Source organism: Apostichopus japonicus, chromosome 20 (assembly GCF_037975245.1).
Source record: "Apostichopus japonicus isolate 1M-3 chromosome 20, ASM3797524v1, whole genome shotgun sequence".
Taxonomy (NCBI): Eukaryota; Metazoa; Echinodermata; class Holothuroidea; order Aspidochirotida; family Stichopodidae; genus Apostichopus; species Apostichopus japonicus.
In genome coordinates this window covers 2121605-2133709 of record NC_092580.1, presented here as the reverse complement: position 1 = coordinate 2133709, position 12105 = coordinate 2121605, and the positions used below count along the sequence as shown (strand labels likewise).

Genomic DNA, 12105 nt, shown 5'->3' with positions numbered 1-12105 from the left:
GTTGTTTTATAAATTATACTATCAATGTATTTTTTTAAATTTTTAATAGATATTTCATAAATCAGAATGTATTAAGTGTGACTTTCCTATGGAATTGTGAGATTGTGGAGTGCATATCTCATATCTATTTATCACTGAGTCATTTTAACATGCAAATAGAGTTTGATCACCAACTACATTGTTTGTCATCTACTTTACTTATGTCACAAGAAATGCAAAAAATCTGTTCCTTATATTAAAAACATTGACAATTGGCATAGTCCTAAACCATTTGCTCAGTGGGTATGTACCCAGATATAGCTTACTTGGCCTTTAAGAATCAGGGCAAATGTTAATTAAAAATTTAATACTGATGTTAGTGTCCACCTTACTGCACCATTCTGGGGAGATTAAATGCTCCGTTTCATGAGGAATCATCCATCACTTACTTTAAACCTTGTTTTACTAGATATGCTCTGTTTTAATCTTTGCAACCCGCTTAAATTCTGTTTTTGTTTTGCGGCTATAGGTTCAACTCTCCGATAAGATAATCATCTATGAACTATACTCAGAGGATGCATCTGACATGCACTACAGAGTCAAGGAAAAAATCAATCAGAAGTTTGAATGCAACCTTCTCGTGGTCTGCTCTCAACACATCGTCCTCTGTCAGGTAAGAGGATGGATCCAAATTGAAAAAATGGGGTTTAAGGAGAACGAAAGAGGCATGCTAGTCATTGTCCCTATCAGCTTATCACCTAGTCATGGTTCCAACTAAGAGAGGGGTGCTCAATAGGTGGACTGTGGGCCACATCTGGGCTGCCAAAAAAATATACCCACAAAACCTACTGCAAAAACATACTGCAAAAAATATACTTTTTTTTAAGGAAAAGTCGCCCAGGAAAGAACCCGGGCACGAAAACCAAACTACCAAACAACTGATCCGCTGTCAACCCCAGTCCCCTTGCATCGGGACTGTGACTGTGCGATTGTCGTCAGGTGTGCATCACCATTCCCTCGAAAGGGAACAGATACTACACATGATCTTAGCCAAAAGGCCGAGAAGCGAAAATATACTCACACGCTAACACAATCAGGTATATGGGCCCTTAAGGCCATAGGCTTGAGAACACTACCAGCTTACTCTACACGTTGCTCAATTGTGGTTCTCTATTGCCTGGTGCTCCAACCAATGTTTTTCTCTGACCCTTGTAGACAATTAATGTAGAACCCCAGCACTAAGGGATTGTGGGTAATTCATGTTGACTCTGAAGACCATTTCATACCTTAATCCTTGTAGAATGCAGCTGATTTACAGAACTTTACTCAGTAAAGACTCATTTCTGGTGTGAATATTTGATTCAAGGTTCACTTGGACTTGTATTTGAGGTAACAAAGGTGTCAGCATGACTAATTAATAAGTTAGAACCGGATGGAATCATTCGTACATAGCTAATTAGGGATCTCTGGAATGAAAACAAACAATCCTAGTTATATATCTGACATTAATCTGTTCAATGAACCATGTTTGACATGTGACCAGAGATCAAACACAGAATACAAATACATAGGAAAACAGAGTGTTAAAAACTGCAATGTTTACTACAAAATGCCTCTGTGTGTAATTGTACAAAATGATGTTTTGATCATAGCAAGACCTTCTTCAGAAACAATAAACCTCTTAAAGAATATCCTTCTAGAATGAGTATCTCAGGCCCAGGAATCTTTTATGAGAATTCTATTGAGCTGAGAATGTTAGTGGTCATTAACGGCACATTTTAAATCCAAGATCTCCCATTGAAGTATGTCATGTTGTATATCATCTCTGAGACCATGCACTGATTCAGTCCATCCTCCTGGCTAAGTGAAGATTGTATTATCCATAGCCCCTATCACCAGTTTTTTAAAATATTTTTGATCACAGGAAAAACGGTTGACATGTTACAGCTTATCTGGAAACAAGGAACGTGAGTGGGTGATGGAGGCCTTGATCAGATACATCAAAGTAATCGGAGGAACCAGTGGACGAGAAGGGCTTTTAGTCGGTCTCAAGAACGGACAGGTAAGCATTTCATCTCCACTTTTGTTTGTTAGCATCAATGCAGCAGAAAAACAATGGCAACAAAAATGAAGGGGCAATACAAGAAAATGTGACTTGTATTAAATGGTAACTTGACTCGCAATAATAAACTAAAAGAGAAATATGAAGATGTTTGGTTAATCATTACTGCTGGGAAAGGGTTTTGTGCTGTGTTGTTTTATGTAGGTCAGTGTTAATGTCATCTGGTCCTTGTAAATAATTTGCATAATGAGTCCATTCATTTGTGAAGATTTTTGTCTTAACCAATTTTTGTGAAATTATTTGGTAGTTTTTTAAAGTTGTGATGCAGTCTTCTTTTGTTGCTATTGTTGAAATGCATTTTAGCTGGTATTCATTCACTTGGCTGTTTTTGAGGGAACTCTTGGGGACCATGATCAAAGTAATGTGATGAAATGTAACCCTGTCCATGTAAATGGACTCAGATTTTAATTTAATAGAGTTTGGTGGTACGCCCTCATACAATGTTGACATTCCTTTTAAGGTTGCTTGAATTCAAAGTTTGCTGTCCGAAAGGATACAAATTTATGATGAAGCTATGAATGCGTTCTTTTACTATGAATAATCTTCTTCTGCCTCTTATTACCTCAAGAATAGGTTTAGATCTCTCTAACCTAGGACATAAATTATACAGCATTCAGTCAAAACTTAAATATACTGTATTGAACTTTACATTGACCATGTACAGAGAACTGATTTAACTACAGTTGGCAAAGGAATTTCTATGTAATCAAGAGTTCTTGCATTTAATTTATGTAAATTTACCTAAAATGACTTTTACCAGATACTGAAGATATTTGTGGACAATCCATTCCCCATCCTCATCCTGAAACAACAAACTTCTGTGAGATGTTTGGACCTGAACTCTTCCAGGAAACACCTGGCCGTGGTTGATGAACATAATACCTGTTTGGTTTATGATGTAGACACCAAAGAATTGCTCTTTCAGGTAAGTTTGTCTTGGTGTCGTACCACGATTCATTTAATACTCCGTCGACTTACACACATGTCCGACACACCAATTGGTAGCTGGCTGGTGGCTTGGGCTATCATGGCATGACCCTGCGGAATCTTGCTTTAGATTCTCACTGTTTCACCCAGGAATTTCTGAATGCTTTTAAATCACCTTCAATCCTGTGGAGCGTGGTGGACGATTGGGCGTCAGACTCGTGATCCAAGGATTGCTGGTTCGACTCCTGCCTAGTTCATTACGTTGTGTCCTTGGGCAAGATGCTTTATCTCAATTGCCTCTCTCTACCCAGGGTTTAAATGGGTACCTGTGAGGTAACTTGTCATTGGGCGCAGTATATAACTGTAGCTGACGTTAGGGATTGTCTCTGGGACAAGTTATCATTGACCAGGGGTAACATAACGTCTGTCAAGCACTTTGAGACCTATCGCTGGAATAAAGGGCTATATAAAATTGGAATATTATTATTATTATTATTAATCCTGCCAATGTTTAGACCATTGGTGGTTTTATTTCATCCTCTTGAACATCCAAACATCAACAGGAAAATGACTGAAAATATGCCGAAAGAAATCACTTCAGTAAGGCCATTTCAAACTATTCCTTGACTGGGTCACATTTGAGATGGATGTACTTCTACTTACTTGTTTAGTAAGATATGTGACTAGATAAGATACCACAGAAATCACTCATCCTCCGACTCTACAGGCAATATCAACCATTGATCCAAAATCTATCTAAACCATTCAGTTCTTAACAAGAACTGTTGCTATGCAACGCATAATCTGATAACATCTGAACACATTGAAGTAGTCATTATATAACAGAAGATATGAATAGATTTTTCCGCTGGGACTACACCCTCTTCTGCAAATAATTTGCGTCATGACATTTCTGAGATCTCAACTAACACATCTTTAGCCTTCTCTCCTCATATTTTATCCGTCCACCGGTTTTTGCTACTTTGTAGGAACCGAATGCTAACAGCGTTGCCTGGAATACCCAATGTGAAGATATGCTGTGTTTCTCGGGTAACAACCAGTTGAACATTAAGGCCAGCAATTTTCCAGTGCACCAACAGAAGATGCAGGGCTTTGTGGTGGGCTTCACTGGCTCCAAGATCTTCTGTCTTCATGTGTACGCTATGACCACGGTGGAGGTACCCCAGTCAGCACCCATGTATCAGTATTTGGAGCGGAAACAGTTCAAGTAAGTATGTGTTACCTCCACAAGGTAACACGTTGCTTCAGTTCAAGTGTGTGTTACTTCAGTAGGGTAACACGTACCTTCAGGTCAAGTATGTGTTACTTCCACAAGGTAACACGTACCTTCAGTTCAAGTATGTGTTACTACCACATGGTAACACGTACCTTCAGTTCAAGTATGTTTTACTTCCACAAGGTAACACGTACCTTCAGTTCAAGTATGTGTTACTACCACATGGTAACACGTACCTTCAGTTCAAGTATGTTTTACTTCCACAAGGTAACACGTACCTTCAGTTCAAGTATGTTTTACTTCCACAAGGTAACACGTACCTTCAGTTCAAGTATGTGTTATTTCCACAAGGTAACACGTACCTTCAGTTCAAGTATGTTTTACTTCCATAGGGTAACACATACCTTCAGTTCAAGTATGTTTTACCTCCACAAGGTAACACGTACCTTCAGTTCAACTATGTTTTACTTCCACAAGGTAACACATACTTTGTACAGTTTATGAAAGTAGTTGTTACTACCACAAGATTTGTCATTTTTTTAATTAACTCTAAAAGGCAGTGGCATGCAAAGGATTTTAAAGTTTGGGGAGGAGGGAGGGGTGTGTGGCAAATTCAAAAATTGTTCACGACCGATTAAGTTAGGAGGTTGCACTTTACGAAAGGACCAGATGTAGGTTTATACAAAGAAGCAGGACTACAGTGAGGTCAATGAAACTGAATCCTATGTGGCTGCCTGTATGGTACAAAACTTAAAAAGATCAGCAATTTACTTTTCTTGCAGGGATGCTTATCGAGTTGCATGTTTGGGAGTAACTGAGAAGGACTGGAATGCTCTGGCCCACGAGGCCCTTCAGGGACTTGATTTTGACACATCCAAGAAAGCTTTCATCAGGGTCCGGGATCTACGCTACTTGGAACTCATTCATAACATTGAGGTAGGCCTGCAAGTATGGAAAGGAGGTGTAGTAAGGACCTGCACAAGAAGAGACTTAAATAATGTCACAATGTAAACATTCAAAGGAGAGGATGTCTTAAATTGCAGGAGAAAGACTGTCATGGCGCTCTCCATGTTGTTATGTTCAAACTTTGTCCAAGATTATAATTATGATATTTTGAGGCAAAGCAGTGGGAAATATTGATAGCTGAATAGCTAGTGTGATGCATCATGGGATTGGTATTCATGAGGTCATTAGTTTGATTCCCAGTCAGGTGTCTGTTACAGATATTCTGGTACACAGGTCAATCCATGCCAAAGTAACAGACACCTCCAGACGACTATTTATATCTGGCTGATATTAATATACTGTGTTCCCAGATGTCTCAAAGGAAGAAAATGGGCACAAAAATTAATGTCTGAATCCTTTTGGTTCCTAGGATATGGCCACACATAGCAACCAAACTTAAGCATACTCTGAATTAACTCACATCAGATAATACAAGTAATAATGTCAATTTCATTGTCCCATTTATGAATGAATCCCAAAGTTTAGAAAGATAATCCATTCCATGTTTCCATCTATAGTCTCATTTTTTAAATTTGTAATTGAAACTAACATGACCTTTGTAAATGTCCTCACTTTTGTGGTGAAATAGTTTGCAAGTCACATATTTGTTTGACAACATGAAGTTAATTATCAAGTAAAAGCAACATACTGACTTTAAATGGTAAACATTAGGGCATTACTTTCAGATATCTTTTAAGATAAATGGGCAAAGTTTCTCCTTAATGTTTAATGTTAACCCTAATCTCTCAGCACTGTTCATACAAATTTGATACTTGCCCAATAAGATTAAGTCTAGCATTATCAATTTTGGTTTTTATCCTTGCCAAAGTATATTAAAAAATAATCATTTTAAGAAAAAATAAATCATTTTAAAAAATAATCATTTTAATCAAAAATAAACATTTTAAGTGGAAAAATTGCTGGTGACTTTTTTGTTTTTAAATTTTATTTTGTTACTACTTCTACAGGAGAGGAAGCGCCGCGGTGAGCTAGACGACCAGTTATTCCTGGCAGATGTCTTCGCCTACCAGGGCAAGTTTGGCGAAGCAGCTAAGCTGTACAAGAGGGCAGGGCACGAACAGAAGGCCATGAACATGTACACGGATCTCTGCATGTTCGACCAGGCCAAAGATTTCATCGGCAGCGGAGATCCGCAGGATAAGAAACTACTGATCACAAAGCAGGCCGATTGGGCCAAAAATATCAACGAACCCAGAGCTGCCGCAGAGATGTACCTGTCCGCTGGAGAACACCTTAAAGCCGTAGAGATCATCGGTGACAATGGCTGGGCAGATATGTGAGGATTGTTTGGGTTTTTTGTCTTCTATGTATTTTAAAAACTTTCAAAGAGCAAACAAATTAACGGCCAGAATCAATTGCCCCAGAGGTGCAATTCTTGTTTGCTACCCATTTGAGTTATTCAACCACCTTTCCTTTGATAATCCTTGGGGAAGGAGAGTATAGTTCACTGGTTTGAATTGCTTTGCTAGCGATTTAAATTTCTTCGCTCAAATTTGATTGAAACTTTACCGTCAGTTTCTGTTTTCTTATTTACGTATACTATATTTTGTTTACTTGGTAAAGTCAAATCAATACCTACTTCTGAACAAATGGATATCCTGGTTATAATTATTGGTATCAGTGCATTCCATACACAGTACTGGCAATGCCTTACTTACTTTTAAAACTTCATTCAAATGTCTTCTTCGAATTTATGGCTGATATGTATTATATTTTTTTTTCATAATTTCACAGTCACTTTTCCGTTGTATATATTTTATTTTTTATTATGTCAGAGAATTTCTTTATCTTTATTATTTCTCCTCACAAGGCTCATCGACGTTGCTCGTAAGCTTGACAAGGCTGACAGAGAACCTCTCGGTAAATGTGCACAATACTTTAAGAGGATGGAGCAGTTTGCCTACGCTGCAGAGACTCTGACCAAGATGGGAGACACCCGGAACTTAATTCTCCTTCATGTGGAGTCCAGGAATTGGGAAGCAGCCTTCACCTTAGTAGAGAAGCATTCGGAATTCAAGGTAGTAAACATGAGAATACAACTTAAAGTTATAGTCCTGTGGCTTATGTGGACCTTACATGAAAGACAAAATTTCTGTCACATTTAATCAGGCATGAGCTTTTCCCGCGAATTCGCGGAATATCTGTGATTTCTTTTCTACCTCGGGACATAAACTATTATCCTGACACACTGTAGCATACTCAAACTGGAGCCTGTACCGCAATTTTTGCAAAGTTCCGTGAATTTTTTTTACCCCAGGTTCATCCCCTGTTTAATCCAAGTTGAAAATCACAAATCAACCCCAAAAGACATTTTCAACTCAATTTCTGTGATGTCACTGGCACTTCTGTTGCAAAACACATGAAACCCTCTAACACTGTACACATTCATACATTTGTGATAGAGCATGCTGTTAGGATGTTATTTATAACTACGAGTGCAGAAAGTTCATAGGGTTTATATGACACAAACAGCTTTTGACCAGCATAATATCCCTTTGATGGAAATCAATGGCAGTAAATGCTTGGTCTCTATGTGTTTTTGTTTGCTTGGTTTGGTTTTGTACATGATGTATGGAACTGTCTGTTTTTCAACGTTTACCTCTCTCTGGTAACATGTCATTGCAATTTTAACAGCATAGTGATATGTTGGGTTAATAATGTGTTTGTCTGAAGTTTTAATTAAGAGCAATATTCCAGTATTTTGAATTATTTCTAGGGATTTATTTAAGCCTATACATTGTTCTTCTTTTGTCCTTAAGGATGATGTTTACGTACCTTATGCCCGATGGCTGGCTGAGAATGACAGATTTGAAGAAGCTCAAAAAGGTTGGTCCTCTCATCTCAAAGTTTACAGGAACAACTCAGTGTAGAGATGGTTATTCATGTTTCTACAACAAGGACATTCTTGATGCTAGGCACTAAGTCATTTTCTTTGGGTGAAAAGTTACCATTGAGTATAGTACTAAAGAGTGCAGTGTGTGTATTCATACAAAGACAGACATATAAGGCTGTAAGTTCAGTGAAGAACATGATGAGAGAGGTCAGTCATTCATCATTGGAGAACATGCATTCCAATGTAGTTAACATTATATACCATACTGAAGCCGTACATCATTAGAGCGGGTTATACAAAACCATGTGCAAGCCTCAGATAATGCTGAGAGATGAGAAAGCCTTGAATGGCGCTGATAGACAAAGCGTGAAGTTGCTATGCCGTTCTTCCAATTGCTTTATGTTTGCAATTAAGAGTACTTATATTGTCAATTTAAATTTCCCTTGATCCTGCTCCACAAGAGTGTATGTTATATGTTAATTAAGGCACTTCCCTTTCACACAGTTTACCCAGGATTGATTGAGTGGTTGACTTTAAGAAGGGGTGCGTAGTTCCTTCCTTTAGCAATGAATTAAGGTGTAAATGTGTCGTGGTCTTTTCCGTAAACCATCGTGTGGATAAAGACTTTGAAGGATCCAAAGTTTGCATCCTTCTAATTTGACATTCTTTCTCAAGGACAAAGGTTATCCCAGATAACTATTCCATCTCCTGTTAGGCTTAATACTGGAACACTGTAGAATGTGGCTGTTACCATTTATCTCAGCAAACGGTTTCAGTATAGAGCAACATGGCCTGCATACAAGAAAGCTAATGTAATAGAGAATTGTTCTACATTGAATAGAATAGAGCATTATTCTGCATTGAATAGAATAGAGCATTGTTCTACATTGAATAGAATAGAGCATTGTTCTACATTGAATAGAAAGAGCATTGTTCTACACTTTATAGAATAGAGCATTGTTCTACATTGAATAGAACAGAGCATTGTTCTACATTGAATAGAAAGAGCATTGCTCTACACTTAATAGAATAGAGCATTGTTCTACATTGAATAGAATAGAGCATTGTTCTACATTGAATAGAAAGAGCATTGTTCTACACTTAATAGAATAGAGCATTGTTCTACATTGAATAGAATAGAGCATTGTTGTGCATTGAATAGAATAGAACATGAACTTTACTGATCTGACTTATTCCTAGCTTACCACAAGGCTGGACAACAGAGGGAGGCAGTTAGAGTACTGGAACAGCTGACGCACAATGCCGTCATGGAGAGCCGTTTTAACGATGCTGGTTACTATTTTTGGAATCTGTCTATGCAGTGCCTGGAGATTGCTGGAAGTAAGTTCTCTTTCATTTCGTAAGTCTCATTTAGCTGTACTCGTTAGTCACAATGCTAATATAAATTTACCTAAATGTTGAATGTGGACTGAATAATAACATGTAAATGTTAAAGCTTATGGCACATATTATCTTAACATGGATAAGATTGTCTCATCCACACTTTCTATTCAAATAAACATTCAGTATTTTAACCAAAGTTCCCCAAGCTCTTGTTACGTTGTGGTTATGAAGTTATCACAATGTACTTTATAGGAAACTAGATACTGGAAGGATAAATATTTACTCAAAGCAGTCTAGGCAGTCTTCAGAAAATGATTGCCTTTACAGCCAGTGGCAAGTTGAACTATACTTTGCATCCTACTTCTGTACAGCCTGTGCAAGTCTACTTAGGATTCACTTAACATAGGACCACTCAGTGCCAGGTTGTACTACTGTGAAAATAGGTTCATGCTACAGCCATTGGCTACATTACAATACTACAAATAGGTATGGGCACTACTGTTTGTGATCACATTATGAAATGTTAGCGAAACTAGCAAAGTTTCTTTTTTGCATAAATTAACGACAAGGCATAATAGGTTTGGCATTTGACATTAGCTGCAGTTAATATTATAACTTCTGTCATTCTTCAACAGAGAACGAAGAGAATAGTCGTGAGATGTTGCAGAAGTTCCAGGAGTTCCAGTCTAAAGCTGAGGTTTATTATGTTTACCATACCATACAAAGGTACACTGATGAACCCTTCACCTCCCATCAGGCAGAGACACTCTTTAATATGGCCAAGTACCTCTGGCATGCCATCTTGAAAGAGGTTCCTCATGGAGTCAGTAAAGTGTATCCTTTTACATATATACCCACCCACCCCACTGATGTATTGTGTGGTCGGTTAATGTTGGAAGTGTCGTTGCGTAGAAATGGAAATTAAAATAATTAATTATTATTCACGGCAGTACTTGAAACATGATATTTCCTTCTTGAATGATTATAATTATTATTATTATACAGTGAGATGATTCACCTCATCGATCGGACGGAATACATTAATGTGAAAAGCATTGTACTTCTATACACCAAATAACAATAGTATGTATTTCATTAATAAATGTATGTAACCATAAAAACATATAATTTCATGAAATAAATGTACTGTTTTGTTTGAAAATATGGGAAGTATTTCTTTCTGTCAAACAGTTGGAACTAGCTGATTATTAGCCACTCTAATTAAAGATAACATGTCCAACATGTCACATCTTCAGCCCAATTCTTATATGCAAAGTGGGTTCCCTATGAAAGGTGCATCTGCTTTAGAAAGTGTTGCAAGCTTAGGCTTTGTTTTAGGGGTAACTTTCTTAGAGTAATTGAGGGTCTTTTATCAAAATAATGGAAACCTGTGCTCTTGTAATACCCTCGGCAGGGTGCCAACATGGGTCAAAGTTCAGTATGCATTAATTACAGTCAAAAATATTACAGTATAAACTTAAAAGTGGCAAGTTTTACTTGAACAATTGTCACACATAATTTTCAAGAAGTTATTTGTCAAATCTTTCATAAATGTGCCTCTAAATTTTCAAATTTATTTGTTTACTATTTTGTCTTCATATTACAGTTCATCTTCCTTAACTTATCTCAGTAACACTCTCTATGCTCTTGCTAAACAGAGCAGGATCTTACAGGCTTACAAACTGGCAAGGTTTGCCTTTGAGAAATTGCAATCCCTTAGAATACCACCGAGATTACAAGACACTGTTGATCTAGGCAGCATTACGATAAGATCGAAGCCATTCCATGATGCCGAGGTAAAGTGTTACAGAACAGCAGACTGTATCAAGTGTGTGTCATTGTAAACTGCATTCCTGTAGTTACATCTATAATTAATGATTGGTTTCTGATTTCCTATTGGATCTTGTGTCCTTCCATAGACAAATAGTCACTGATATTGCTGGTATCATTTCTCCTTATGGTCGGGTATACTTTGTACCTGTTTTAATATCCAACATTTCCATATATAATTCCATTCCTCAAGGTGTGATTGTTGTTAAAAGTAATACAGAGGATATTAATTTTTATTACATATTATATAATTTATGATACTATATTATATATTAAAATTATTAATAACCCAACCTTCCATACACAACCATTTATCACAACAATATGCTCTAATCTAATCTTGTGGTTTCAAATTTTCACATATTTTCCTTCTATAATGTTCATATAATCACTGATATACCTCTGTACTGTTTTCTTCATTTAATTCAATTAATAGTAAATTTTATTTCCATTCTTTATCATTTTTTTTTTGTCCCAACCAGGAGGTCCTACCAATGTGTTACAGATGTTCCACCACCAACCCTCTCCTCAATAACCAGGGCAATCAATGTACCAACTGCAGCCAACCATTTGTGCATTCATTTTCATCGTTTGGTACGTAATTAATCATCTCTAATTAATTTATTAATGACTTAATTAATCTATGAACTGTCACCAGTAACACAAGTACATACAGTTCAATGGACTTAAACATTCAGCATTTTCCATTTCTAGACAGTGCTGTGTATGCAATAAAAACCTACATTACCAGCAAAGGTACCATACAGTACCTTGAATGTACAAATAATGAAATAGATTATGAAATAC

The 12105-nt window shown here is 37.1% G+C and overlaps 1 protein-coding gene and 1 pseudogene across 3 annotated transcripts in view; one reads left to right on the top strand and one right to left on the bottom strand.

Annotated features, from left to right (window-relative positions):
- Window positions 1-12105, top strand: part of LOC139961025 (intraflagellar transport protein 122 homolog) — a 33037-nt gene that overhangs the window by 13911 nt on the left and 7021 nt on the right. For all 3 annotated transcript variants that reach the window (XM_071959830.1, XM_071959831.1, XM_071959832.1), the window contains 12 exons: window positions 509-652; window positions 1904-2041; window positions 2862-3026; window positions 4018-4256; window positions 5048-5201; window positions 6239-6567; window positions 7102-7309; window positions 8051-8117; window positions 9325-9465; window positions 10104-10302; window positions 11099-11264; window positions 11781-11892. In XM_071959830.1, coding sequence (XP_071815931.1) covers window positions 509-652; window positions 1904-2041; window positions 2862-3026; window positions 4018-4256; window positions 5048-5201; window positions 6239-6567; window positions 7102-7309; window positions 8051-8117; window positions 9325-9465; window positions 10104-10302; window positions 11099-11264; window positions 11781-11892 — 2062 coding nt within the window. The remainder of the gene's footprint in view (window positions 1-508; window positions 653-1903; window positions 2042-2861; window positions 3027-4017; window positions 4257-5047; window positions 5202-6238; window positions 6568-7101; window positions 7310-8050; window positions 8118-9324; window positions 9466-10103; window positions 10303-11098; window positions 11265-11780; window positions 11893-12105) is intronic.
- On the bottom strand, window positions 805-1049 carry LOC139962263 (U2 spliceosomal RNA; annotated as a pseudogene).